General features: G+C 34.4%; 1 protein-coding gene across 4 annotated transcripts in view; it reads left to right on the top strand.

Moving 5' to 3' along the window:
• Positions 1 to 14,828, top strand: part of ADGRB3 (adhesion G protein-coupled receptor B3) — a 722,049-nt gene that overhangs the window by 283,312 nt on the left and 423,909 nt on the right. For all 4 annotated transcript variants that reach the window (XM_073905165.1, XM_073905166.1, XM_073905164.1 and 1 more), the window contains 2 exons: positions 3,741 to 3,902; positions 10,003 to 10,167. In XM_073905165.1, the coding sequence (XP_073761266.1) occupies positions 3,741 to 3,902; positions 10,003 to 10,167 (327 nt within the window). The remainder of the gene's footprint in view (positions 1 to 3,740; positions 3,903 to 10,002; positions 10,168 to 14,828) is intronic.

The following is a 14,828-nucleotide window of genomic DNA, read 5'->3' on the forward strand; positions in this document are numbered from 1 at the left end:
TGTTAAGGTAGTTAGTCTCAATAAGTGCAACTAAGTAACAAAACCTAGAAAAGCTAAGGTTTACTTATTAAACTTTTCTATTGGTCTTTCAAATCAGGAAATTGGTGTTACATATAAACAATGATAAACATTTGCTAACATTAATTTGAGAATGAAGAAAAACGCAATGGAGGTAAAATTGAATGATGGAAGACATTATAATATGTGTTTTATATTAGTCATGAGGGAAAACAAAGCAAAACCTATAAGCCTGTATAATTAAGAATTACTTCTCAAAATAAATAAGCTGGCCTCTTCAACCAATATGATCAGTAAACCCTCTCTCTGAAAAGCAAGCTTTCTATAAAGTAATAACATGAGTGGAAATTGTTTTTAAAAGAGTAACGTTTGGTAAAATAATGTTACTTTATCAAAATAACTTAATCATTTTGGTCAGTCCAATAATTGAGATAAGCTAGTTTAAGTATAAATAGTGTTCCAATAGCCTAGGACACAATTTATATTTATGGTAAAGAGAAATGAAATGAAGTGGTAAGATACAGATAGTTAATATAGACATCCAAAGTAAATGCCAAAAAATGGCTTAAGACAATTTAATTGCACTTACTGGTGCTTTTTAACATCATAGTCATCAAATGGTCTTATAAACATGTTTAGAAAAGTGGTCCTGTATTCCAGTGGGGAAAATAGCCTATATTAATAAAGGATAGCATGTTATCCTATCTAAAACAGAAATATAAAAGTATGTTTCTAATTTAATGATTTTAACATGTTAGCAAAAATTTATATTAATAATTTTTACAATTTAAAATGCACTCTTATACATTATCTCATTTAATCCTCACACGTGCATTTTGAGGTAGATGTATTACCCATTTTATTGAGAGGTTCCGAGAAATAAAGTGACTTTCTCAAGGTCACAGAACTAATATTCGGTAGCTTCACATCAAACACAGGTCCTCTGACTTTAATTACAGTGCTTTTCCAATCCCCTTTCATGTTTCGTGTCAGGATAAATAGTCTTAAAAGTGCCTCAGATACTGAAGTGTTCTATGCCGTGTTTCATGTGCCTTCTCTGTTACAAGTTAAGGAACCAGAGTAGTTTGTGCTATTTCCAAAGACACACATATTAAAAATAGTATACTTTGTATTGTACTTAACTATTCTAATGTCAGTGAGTTTTTAAAAATATACATCTCTTTCTTATAAAGTATATGAGCTATTTCTCACAGTCACCCAAAGTGCTGGACCAGAATAGTCTTCACACTTTTCAGAATGAAGTGGCAGCATGGAAATCATTATTAGTGCAAATGTTACCTGAAACTATACCATTTGAGGTATAATAAGGTCTTTTTGGTACGTAGGCTGGTATTTGAGTGGCAAAATTTGATTCATAATGTGAAAGCCAATATGTATTTTACTCATTTATTTATTTTGTTTTTGATCAACAAAATGAACCATAAATTTGAGCCAGTGAAGAAGGCCAATTCTGAGCACTAATTACCAATCTCTTAGGATCTACACATCACTGCTTAGCCTGTTGAACATCATTACAGTATACATTCAGAATTAACCCAGATTTTTAAATATTTGTGCAGAAATACATTTAAAAATAGATCTTGATCCTGATTCATTGCTCAATTTAATAAAAGCATTTTTAATGCCATCATAACAATGCAAAGGTAAGAGAAGGACTGCTTTTGTGGAAAAATAGAACACTTTTATGCATAACCTTTGTCATTTTTATAGAATTTACATTATTCAAGATTTTCCAGCTCTTAATTAATAACATACAACCATAATATTTCTACTTCACTTACTCTCATCACAAGGGTTGAAATATCACAAGAAAAAGCTTTGCATTATATTTTTCCTAACTTTACGCTTAAATTCTTCATCCCTAAATGTATATGTTCATATATACATACATGTGTGGATATTTTTTTGACCATTGCCATATTATTGGGTTCTAGAATAATGATTTTTAATTTTTAGAGTATTCTTTCATATAAAAGAACAAAATATGCGGCCTGCCTTTAAATGTTATTCAAACGGCCATCCAATAACATTTTTATGAAGTACTTAAATATAAATTGGTGAAGGCAAAAAAGACTAAAATAATCAAGGGAAATCTATAGAGGACTTCCAGGACAAACACTGATCCAACACTGAACAAAAGTCCTATTTAATGTAATACATCATCCCAATAACTACTGTCTGTGCCTTTATGATATATATCTAGTCATAAATGCCTTATAATCTATGCCTCTGGGTGCATAATGCAGCCTAATATAAGAGCAGATCCTTATAATGGTGCAACCCAAATTGTGGTTGGCGGACCTATGCTTATCTGTGAACTAGTTTTTATGGGCCCCTGAGGAGATAAGAAGCTTATACCAGAATGTAAATTCAACTACTTTATCAAGCACATGTTTTATTTCAGCTAACTTTTTTGTTTGTTTGTTTGGAAAAAAATTCTCAGTGAAGAAATCAGCAAGTTGAGTTACATTCTGGTTCAACCTCCTTCTGTCCTGGAGTACCAGCCTATGGACCAGCTGTCTTGAGTAACCCTGCAAGTAATGTCTAAGTCATTTACTAACCTTTCAAAAGAAAAAAAAAAAAATGGGCAAATAGATCATCATATTCTTTTTTTTTTTTGAATTCTGTTTCAAAGGCAAATTCTAAACAGAACTTATATAATATAAATTGTTCCTTGGTTTATATAATCAGTGATGCAAAGTATTCAGAAACACTTCACCTGCAAACCTTTCCCACAACCAAATAACTAACTTAAGTTCTTCCTGCCAGCAGGTAAATGCCCCAATTTTGTATTTAGGGAAAAGCAACTGCAAGTTTTCAAATCAGTGTTAAGAATCCATCCTGAACACGATGTCAGAATAGGATCAGAAGTCCATTGTGATGGTCTTAGAAATTCTTGACTTTAAGTCTTTTTGGGACATGATCTAGATAATAATAGAAACCAGATGTAATTTCAGTGTGATGCTTATTCTGAGACAATTAATGGAATTCAGATATTCCTTGGCTTTTTAGGGCCTTATTTTGAATAAATTAATAGAAATCATAGAGAAATTTTCCTTCATTTTGAGTAAAACTCACTCTTCTAGATCATGAAGAAGATTCTGAACGGGTTTTTAAACAAATTATCACAAAATAAATAGCTGTCATAGGATGACAAAGTAAGAACTGTACTGGGAGTAAATTATAAATAAGTGACAGTGTTTAACTCTATAAAAATTAGATACGCCCAAACTCCCAGGGCTCCACCTCATCCAGCATGAGAAAGGAGGCTACACAATAAAGGATTAGGGAAGAATCCATCAATATATTCCTGCTCACCAAGGCCAGAGTAAGTTTAGCAATACATTTTGCTTCCTCTCCCATCCAAAGGACAAAGCCTTAGATTGGCTTGAGGAGAATCCCTTCAGCAATCATTGTTGTCAATAAATGCTGACTGGTCCATTCATAGTGTCTACAGTAGTGTCTTTGTGAAGAGTAGTTTTGCTAACAAGGTTATAACCAACTTGGACCTCGCACCAGTGTCATATGTATCTCCCTTTAAATGTATTTTTCTCTGAAATGTTTTCTTGTGCCTTTTGATGTAATGTCATATTTTTACATTTATAAATTATTCTTGCATGTCATAATGTCAGTTTGGTATGATGCTGAGTAGATGAATATTCAAAGCAGTATTTCATGTTTATTTGTTGTCTTGCACACAGGTGAATCTGGTGTGGAAGAGTGGTCCCAGTGGAGCACGTGCTCAGTTACTTGTGGTCAAGGGTCGCAGGTGCGAACCAGAACTTGTGTATCACCTTACGGGACACACTGCAGCGGCCCATTAAGAGAATCAAGGGTTTGCAATAACACTGCCCTCTGTCCAGGTAGTGTTAGCAGCAACTACAACTGTGGATGTTATTGAATTGTGTCATGCTACGCATTTGGAAAGATTTGTTATTTTCATATGAAATGGGTATAGACATTTTAATTAAAGTGGATAAGTTTAACTTGTTTTCAACGGTGAAATTTTGCCATATATGTGATGATTTCTGCTCTCAGAGCAGTCAGGAAATTACATAAGTGACTCCCCTAATGAATTTTCTTGAGAAATTTCTGTATCTGCTTCTAATAATATTTATGATTATAATAGCTTTCCTTATTTCAGGTGGCAAAAATGTCCAGCTGAGTGTTTGAGGAAACGTAAACTTGCAGGCATACTGGAAATGTGATCCGTACCCATTGTTTAAGGCAGCGGTTGATGCAGTCTTTAAAGCAGTCAGTTGTTTTACTTACTTGGCTCTATCAAAGAGAATAGTTCCCCTGACCAAAGGACATTCTGTTAATTTATTTCATTCAAGTGACTCTCCTCATCCGAGCCACCCAGTGCATTGTAAAGTCATTTAAAGTCATTAATGGGGAAAAAATCTTCAATGTTAAATGGAGCACAGCACAGTGTCTTGCCTGGGTAGGGTGAGATTTTCCGGCTGTCATCAACATTTTGTTCTCATTGGAGGCCTGCATGCATATTACAGGCATTTCTCCTTAAATTACTGATTTTTATGTAAAAATGAATACTAAAAGGAATTTGGGTTTTCTTTCAAGAAGTCCAAAGCATATGATATTGTGTATCTCCAGGTTTATATTTTTGTTCAACTATTTGGTGGATGGGTGATACAAACTTAGTGGCCATTGCCGTTGACACTGGACTTGCATCCACCAGGGGCCTCCAGAAGGGGGCAGGCATAAGGAGAGGGATTGGCACTGCAGCAGCTTTTCATCTGCTAAATTGTGCGTAAAAGTTTTCTGATGACTTCCATTTCCAGAGATGGCTGATTTTGCAATTGCTAAAAGTAAGAGTAGAGAGTGGGTGGCATGGGGGAAGGGCAGGGATAATCCCAATTTCCCAGCAGAATGAGCAAGGGCAACCCATTAAAAGACAGTGTGGAGGAGTTGTTGTTTAATGGGTACAGGGTTTTGATTTGCAAAATGAATAAACTCTGGAGACCTGTTTTACAACAATGGGAATATATTTAACACTACTGAGTTGTACACTTAAAGTAGTCTAGATGATAAGTTTTCTGTTATATATTTTTTATCACAATAAAAGAAAAGACAATCTGGAAGTAACAAAAGGGAAAGGAAGTGGTGGGCAGAATGTGGCGGAGAGCTGATGCGTGAGATGGGAAATCCCTTTATAATGGAATTGGGAGATGCAGAGCAGCAGATTAAGGTAGAAGTAAAAGCTAAACAGGACAGAAAAGTATGAGGAAGGGAAGATGGAATTAGCAGGAAGCAGCAATAATTTCCACTGAAAGCAAGAAAAATCAAGTCAGTGTGAGTCAGTGAGAATTAAACTAGATGAGAAGGAACATGAAGTGAAAAAAAAAATCAGAGGGAAAGAGTGCTTACAGAGGTCTTGGAAGGGGAGGACAATGGAAAAAGATGACAAAACCAGCAGTTAGAGAGCAAGCAGACTCTAGGTCTGTTAGGCAAGAGAAAATGAGCTGAAAGTTTTCTGAATTACCAAATTTCTAAATTTTGTAGCTAAAATTACCTCATGAGTAAATGGTTGTGGATTTCCAGCTGGGTGTGAGGGGAGTACATTGTCTCATATTTAAAGCTGGCCCTTGGTTACAATATCAAGCTTCCTATCCCGGGCAATGAGAAAAGTGTCAATAGAGAAGTAAGCTGTGCTTGAAATATTTATCTTGTCAGCATCCTTCTGAAAAATCAAGTTCCCTTCAACATACATGGGTAGAATCTAATGGCAAATGGATCCTCAAGTGGAAGTCTGAGAGGGTGCGGAAGTGTTCTCTGCAATCCTCTGTTCAGTCCTTACATTCCGGCCACTCGTTACGCACATTCGTATGGTTGACATATGGAAACCTCCATCTTTCTGCCAGAGACTGCTGAGTAATCCCTTCACTGGGCAAGGAGAGCATCTGTAATGGGACCAGAGTGCTCTCCCTTTCACTCTGTGTCTGACGTTTAGAAAACTGAATAATATTCTGATTGTAAAGTTTTTCTTAAATTTCTTAAACCTCCTACCATTATACCTACTGAAGAAATTCACACTAATCATGAGTTCCTCTTGACCTTCGTATACTATAGGTTTGTCTTTCTAAATCTGGTTAAATAGTACTGACGATAAGAAAAATGTGTCTTTTAATCATTGTTATAGTTCAGATGTTGAATTCAAGAGAATGGAAGATTTTGTTGATTTCTTTTTAATTTTCTAAAACCGAACACTAATTTAGCAACTTTGTTATTTTAGAAATATAGAATAAGTATTTCACTATAGGAAGTTGGGATACCTTTTAGATGGTTATTGTATTCGTCATGAAATATTTTGTGTTCAATATTTTGTTTGGTTACTTGCCATGCTGATAAATATGTACTTTTTGTGATATAATATATCATGAAAACAGTAACCAAAAGTTAATTAAAAAACTTAAACAGTACCTAAACAGTGTAAATACCTGTCTAAAATAATACTTTAAATTCCCAAGAAGAAAATTAGCTCAGAAATCAATAATCTAGTTGTCACACTGTGGATATTCAAGTGTGTTTGGCATTTAATTAATAAAAATGACACAAGGACAAAATGAATGTCAAAGCCACTTTCCATAAAATATATGGAATGATAGAATTTGAGCTTATATTTATTTGCCCTAGTAAAGCTAGTCAGTATTATTATAAATTAGTTGCCTTTCACCCATATTATTCTAATTTCAAAAGAAGGGTTTTCTTAATTAAATTGCATAATAATGTGTTACTTCTAATATGGATCCTAAGACATCCAGCCTTTTGCAAATTGTTGCTTTAATATTATAGTCTCTTCAAAAATTCTTATTACTCAGAGCAGAAAATGATAGGGTTAAATAGCAAGTAAACTGAGAAAGTAGAGAGCTACATTAAATTGTGTATTTGCTGTCCTGGTTTCTGACTTACAGTTTTATGATCTCTTCCAGGGTTTCTCAACCTCAGTACTATTGACATTTTGACATGGATAAGTCTTTGTTGTGGGAGGCTGGCCTGAGCATTCTTGGATGCCAGTACCATCCCTCCTTCCCCTGAGCTGTGAAAATCAAAAATTTCTCTGGACATTGCCAAATGTCCTCTGGGGGGCAAAATTGCCCCTGGTTGAGAACCACTGGTCTACTCTATATGTCTTCTTCTTTTTTTTTTTTAAAGATTTTACCTATTTATTTGACAGAGAGAGACAAAGCGAGAGAAGGAACACAAGCAGGGGAAGGGGGAGAGGGAGAAGCAGGCTTCCCGCAGAGCAGGGAGCCCAATGCGGGGCTCGATCCCAGGACCCTGGCAGACGCTTAACGACTGAGTCACCCAGGCGCCCCTACTCTATATGTCTTTTAATCCTTTAGAAGTTGACGTGGGCTAAGGAATGGTTTCAATTTTTTTTTTTATAAATGTCACAGTATCCACATTTATACATTTCTTAAGAAAAAAACCTTTCACTTAAAGGAGTTATTTTATACATCCCAATGTAAATTATAAGGTAATTTGTATGCTTATTTCAAAATCTGGTAGTAACATAATTTTTATATTGTGTATTCCTCATTTCATCTTTAGATAGCACAGAGTAGGGATGTGACACTATAGCTAGTGTCTAAGTAAAGAAGAAAACTGTAAAAATGGATTAATTTTATCTGTTTTTTTTGGTTTTATTAGGCACATTTTCCAAATGAACTAGATTATTTACAGATTTTCATACTTTACTGAAAGGTAAAAGAATTTATATAACAATTTGCCGCTAAAGTAAAAATATCTTTATTCTTTAACATAAATCTTATGAATACATCTATAAAATTATAAGATATGTGTTATAGTTTCCAACTAATTCAATAATATCTAAAATAAAATATAATTAATAATTTAGTTTCTTTTTCAAAAAAAGTTGTTTTTTTTTTAAATGATGTGGAGGAGGCATGAAATTTCATCATGGAACAATAGTGTTAAAAAGTAGGGAGTAACATACTTTTCAGAGGACTCCAGCTTCATGATTTAACCAAACTGTCAAGATTAATCAACACTTCTTTGAGATTAATAGAGAAAAATATGCCAATTTAGCAGCCTTTTCTCAGGCTTTGTTCAAAGAATACAGAGCAGCATGATTTGATTGAGGAGAAAATTAACAGAACCAGCCATATGAATGCAATATGGTCTTTTAACAATTTCTATAGACAACAGGGGAAGAAAAGTTTGTTTTTAAATGGAGAAATCTTGGTAATTAAAATTAAATGCAAAAACTAATTAAAGATACGTGTTTTATATGACAAAATACATTCATATATAATATTTTAAAAATATTTTGCTATCATTGATCATATATACCTATATATAAATATAGGTATGTGTGTATTTTTTTTTCCTTAGAGTTAAATACAAACTCATTATTTAATCTGATGTCAATAGATACAAAGTGACTTTGGTTTTCCAAACTTAAATGAGAAAAATATAAACATATTAATTTCTTTCACTGTCTTACTTTTTTTCTATGTAATATTTTAAAAATATATTTTCCAGCAACTTTCTCAGAAACTTGAAGATTTTTTCACTGAGTATTACACAAATTTGGCTAACTTTTTCAGTATTTCAATAAATTTTCACAACCAGTTGGGGCAACTCAATAGCGTAAATAGAAGAAAATGGGGTGTCTCATAATTAAGGTATCATATACGTGTTTTTAAAGAAACAACTTGGTTTGCATATACATGCAAAACATTCTAGATATGCTGTATTTACTCGCATAACTCCTCTGACACTTAATATGGATTCTGCTTACCCCTACCAATGTTGAGGAGAAAGTGAAATCTTTTTCATCATCCATTCTAAATTTCTACTCCCCCCTCCTCATTCTAGTGGGTGTCCCATCAGACTTCTGCTCATGAACCTCTAAGAGCATACTAAGACCAGAGGTTCAACATCAAAACGGGAGCTTTTGAGCTGAAGAGCACATTTTGCCCAGCTTCTTTTTATTTGTATTATCCACGAAGTGCTATTCCGTACTCTCCCAAATATTAAAAATTGGGATGAGATTGGTGATTGATTGTGGCAAAGAAGGGATCTAAACCCTGGGCTTTATGCAAAAGATGTCAATATGTATTCCCAGTGGCTTTTATGGAGCAACACAAATTATGTTAATACTTCTGATTAGTTTGAATCCATCGTAATGGCATAATTGAAGTATTGGCATATATCTACTTATGTTAGGAGTAATCCTAATTAGATCATTTGCTTTCTCTAGAAACGTTTATTTATTAGGAGGATTTCCAGTGCATCAAGTTATTGCAAGAAGAAAGAAATCTTCATATTTGCCACTCATTTTAAAAGAGGGCAAAGAAGAGAATTTTATGCGAGTAGATAGAGTTTTTGAAATTTCCATCTTATTCAAAGACAGTGACTTTGAACACCCATATTTTTTAAATGGCAAAAATATATTTATTTTCTAAAATGTGAAGTTAATAAGCTATTTAAAATATGGACCATTAACTTTCAGATTTTTTTTTATTTTTTGATATCAAAGTCATTAGTCCCGAAATTTTAAGAATTATGTTGGCCCTTATATATTTAAATGCAGATTTCACTCGAGAAGATCAAATCTGTTATAAGAAATTTAGTTTTCTATACTACCTTTTAAGTTTATATTATTTTTATTTAAAAATAAATCATGACTATTTTACTGTGAGCAAGAGAGGTGCATTTCCATTAAAAAAGAAAACATTTAAAGTTTATGACAAATAACTGTTCGAATATAGAAAAAAAGTACATGTCATTTTGTGTCATTTTAATAAATTTTCAAATTAACCTTTAAAATTTTTTGGCAAATAAGAATGTTAACTGAGCTTTTAAAATATCTTCATACTGTCTATTTGATGATTTTTTTTTCTTTATAATTAAGAAAAAAAATCTTTGACTTTACCTCTCTGCTTTTGTTGTTGAAGCTTCTTTGCTTTATTACAGTACATGGAGTTTGGGAGGAGTGGTCACCATGGAGTTTATGTTCATTTACATGTGGTCGAGGCCAAAGAACAAGAACAAGGTCATGCACACCTCCTCAGTATGGAGGAAGGCCATGTGAAGGACCTGAAACACATCATAAGCCTTGTAATATTGCTCTGTGCCCAGGTGAGCATATTCTGCATTTGGTGAACTTTGTATTTGTGTCCTTAATATGTGGTCCCTGGTATACGTAGGAAATATTACGAGTACAACCTTTATTCAGTCACACTGGAAAATGTGTCCTTTGGTTACTATTTCTTGCTTAAAACTGGGTACTTTCCTTGACTCTATCATATGCAATGGTTTGTGATATTTCCTTGAGTGAGTACCAAAGCTCACCTTTCTTTGGTTTCTATAAATATGTCTATTAATTCTTTGCACTAAGATTTTATCCATACTCAGTTTTCCCTCCTGGGAGAATTATAAGGAGCCCTGAAGATTTAAGATTGACTATTGCCTTGATACTCTAACTAGAGAAACTGTTTCAGAGTCAGTCCTTCTGATGTCATTGTCTCACACTCATTCAGTTAAGGAGTAGGGATTCACCACTGATCATGTATGGAAATGATAGATATTTGTAAGGAATACAGACTTTATAGATTCACTCTTAGATGCGTAAGATGGTTAGCTCATAAATGATATATAACTTCACGTGATTATGAAGAATATATAGTCTGTTCGTAGAGTATCTTTGTAATCCTAAATTTTAGTTTCCTTTAAAATGTTTCAATGCTATTTTACCTGAACTTGATAACTTCGCACATTATTACAGAGAGAAGTCTTTATAATGCTGTTATTTAGGTTGTTAAAACATTCAAACATAAAACAAATACCTAAGAAATGAAAAAGACTGATCTTATTCAAGGGGCTTGCAACTTATGAGAAGAAAATACACACATGGAAATGATAGAATCTCCCAGGAACTAGCCAAGGCACATTCTAGAGGTAGGGATAGACATGAGTGGGAAATGGCAAAGGCTAGAATGGCAAAGACCAATATAAATAACCATTGATCTACTCCTTGGGAGACGTTTTCACTGGCCCATTCTGCATGCAAGCAACATAGCTGAGATCCTGGCAATGTGCTCCAAACATGTTATCCAGCTCACATTCAGTCCCATTTGTACTCTCAATTCCCCAAGGTAATATCTTATGTCATGAAGCAATGATTCAGTTTCTCTGGAAATTTTAAGTATCTAAAACATCTTGAGACTGTGAAAATCCCCCAAAATGTAGATAAGCAAAGTCATCTCACGAGCTTGTTTCCTTTTTTTTTTTTAAGATTTTATTTATCTATTTGAGAGAGAGAGAATGAGAGATAGAGAGCACGAGAGAGAAGAGGGTCAGAGGGAGAAGCAGACTCCCTGCTGAGCAGGGAGACCGATGTGGGACTCGATCCCGGGACTCGATCCCGGGACTCCAGGATCATGACCTGAGCCGAAGGCAGTCGCTTAACCAACTGAGCCACCCAGGCGCCCGAGCTTGTTTCCTTTTACTTTGGAGAAAGACTACTAGGTTCCTATATCAGGAATATACTTTTAAAGATGTAGTAGTTATATTTACTCCTAGAATTTTATAAATTCTATGAATTATGAATAACTTGTATAATTCAATATTCATGTAATTTGAATATTAGGGAGGCAAAATTATGATTCCTTATTTGCAAATCACTCCCAGAAAATCTATTTATGAAGTCAATTATGTCCTGTTATTTCTATCTCTCTATAAACATACAGACAAGCACCTAGACACACACACATAAATATATTAATGTCCTGTCTTTTTTACAAAGATTTGGGCAAGCTTATACAAATTTTCGAGTTTTTTTAACTGCTGAGCTGTGACATTTACAGAGAGTCAAATATAGTTCATTCTTATTTGTCTGTGGAATGTGAAAAAATAGATAATGTGGGGAAAGGAAAAAAATAATAGCTAACTATAGAATCTCTTTTAATATGTTAGTTTTTATTACTTGTTTTACCTCGGTTAATCCCCATTGGTGTAAAGATGAGAATGGCACTGATCAGTTAAAATGTTATCAACCATGTTTCTCGTAGTCTACTTTCCATGAACTTTCTAGGAGTAAAATGCTTGGGAATCAAGAGATAGGGATGCGAAGTTGTTAGAATTCAGATAAGAAAACTCATTTTTCTAAGTTGATATAATTGTTGTTTTGTCACTGAAGTAGTAACCACATGTGTTTTCAAGCTAGTTGTGTTTTACAGTATTACGCTGTCATTGGAATCACTCTAAGACCGTTAAACTTAGGTCTTTCTTTTGTGTAGGTCTTTCTTTAATTTTGGAAATTTATGCTTATATTATTTGTAAAACTGGCCTAGCTCATATTCTGTCTTGGGTGAGCATTATGGATATATATTGGGTACTTAATTATATGTTGCTTCTGACTATTATTTCCATTCTTGAATTTAGTTGTATCACAAAAGATATAAAACTCTTACCATGTTGTATCCCAATTTCCTTACGATTTCAAAGGGAATTCTAATGGCTACGATTTAAAAAAATAAAGAAAGATTTTATACTTTACCAAACATTTTGACATTATGCTTTTGAAATATGTAAGATTTTTATTCGGTGCAAACATTTTGAATTCTCCTTAAAACTAACCATCTTACAGCTAAACTCAGGTGCCTTCACTATATATAAAAGCATCATCATGTGTCGACAAGATGTAAGATACTACTGAGAAGAATATATAGTCCCTGATCTCAAGAAATTTGTAATCTCTTCAGAGGATTTAGACATAAGCATGTAAAAAGTTGAATGAAGTTCTGATAAACACATATAGACACTCCATTTCAGTGAGTGGGGATAATTTGAGAACTCAGTGATTTCAGCCTACATTTCTTGTAGCCATCCAACCTGCGATCTCGGCGACATCATCTTAAGGTATAAAAATGTGATAGGCAGTCTATCAGTAATGAAAAAAAACGGGCCAAGACCTATACACTTGGTTCCCCTTGGCTAGGCTGATTGTCAAGTGGAGACCAAAGGAGAACAGAAGAAACAATTGACAACGAACTTGGTCTCAACTCACCAACTTTGCAAGCTCTGACCATGAGCCTTGTGGTAATGGGTGGTGATATTTTAGTGTGGGATCACATTGGAACAGCAGAACGGCATCCAGCATCGTACTTTTAAGAAATACATATAACCACCGTAATGAAGTGGATGCTACCTAGGACTGATATGTATTGTTCACATCAAATAATGAAATGTTTTATTTATGCAAATTTTGACATCAACTTAAGAGTAGATGACATCCTACTTTCATAATGTACTTTCCTTAGTCATGTCCAACTTTTTCCCACTTCTTTTGAGGTGAGGGAAAGCTATCTGCCTGGGATCCATATAAGGAGAGAGGAAAGAAAGGAAAGGGTAGATAAGGTATTTCCTAGTATGAGTTACAAGTTCCTAATGTGTATCATGTCTAAGAACCGATACCAGTGTTGATGGAGGGAGGTGGGCGAGAGATATAGAGCAATACGAGGGATCCACTATGACTCATTCACTAATTATAAACATAATGTTACCCCATCTTCCTCCCTTTCTCATCTATACCAATAATTAAATGTGATATTACGGAAGGGTGTGTGTAGGTATGTGTATGTCCAATGGTCCTTGTGGTCTGTTTTTCTTATCTCACAAAACTTAGAATTTCTGGCAGTCCATGTTTTCTCTTTTCTCTGAATTTTCACTGCAATCCCTAATCAAACATCAAATTCACATAGTATTAATTAGTATATATGAGGAAATTCTCTTTCATTGCTTGTTTATCTCTCTGTGCAACTTTGTATTAACAGTATCCAATACATTACTATTGAATGGATTTTCCTAATGGACATATCCAAATTTTTAGTTCTCATCTCCCCAAAAAATTACAGGACATTTTCTGGGTATATTTAATGATGCATTTATGTGGTGTAGTGAAACTTGGACTTCCACAAGAGAACACTTATTTAAATTTAGGTATCACTTTTTAATATGTGTGTTCCTCCTCTGAGTCTTAATCTCTTCATCTGTAAAATGGGGACAATAGCATACCCACTTCACAGGACTGTGAGAGGACCTTGTGAGATGCTGTAAGGGAGATAACTTGATAAACAGCAAATGGTGTATAAGTATCAGTATTATAATTATGTCAGCACCCTATAGCCAAAGTCCATCAAGATGACACTTGTCCTTGAGCAAGTTGGATTCATTACTCTTGGCATTGAGGGAAAATTAACATAGGAAACTGTGGGGCATCTCGGTTAGAGGGTGTTAGAAAGACTTATTAAGGGTTTGGACTTGTTTTGGGTGATTTCAAGGAGGGTTTTAGGAAGTGGAGCTTTGCTCTGGATTTAAGAATGTCTAGATGGGGGAAGAAAATCTATGATTGGGTATTTTAATGAATTATCCAGGAGGAGGGAAAACTTGCTATAATTGGTAAACAAGTGTCAGTCACTCATATTAGCTGACAGAAGAGAAAGTTTGGAACTTTGTGGGTTGTGCTGTGACCGTTTTTCACTTTATCTCACTTTATCACAGTCTCAGAGTGACCTTGTCTGTTGTTAATGTTCTCTGTGATGGTCTTAGATCCAACAGGAGATGGCATAGCCTCGCTGTGAGCACCAAGCAAGCAGCTAATGGCACCGAGTCTAGCTATATCAGACCAGTTCCTGGATGTCACTTTGATGGTGACTCCTCATCTAGGGTGATTTAATCACTTTACCTATTTTTGTTTTCAATTTTTATTAATATTCAAATGGAGAAAGAAAAGTGTTAGA

This window comes from Callorhinus ursinus, unplaced genomic scaffold, assembly GCF_003265705.2.
Source record: "Callorhinus ursinus isolate GAN/ISIS: 27379988/994484 unplaced genomic scaffold, GSC_fseal_2.0 scaffold22, whole genome shotgun sequence".
NCBI lineage: Eukaryota > Metazoa > Chordata > Mammalia > Carnivora > Otariidae > Callorhinus > Callorhinus ursinus.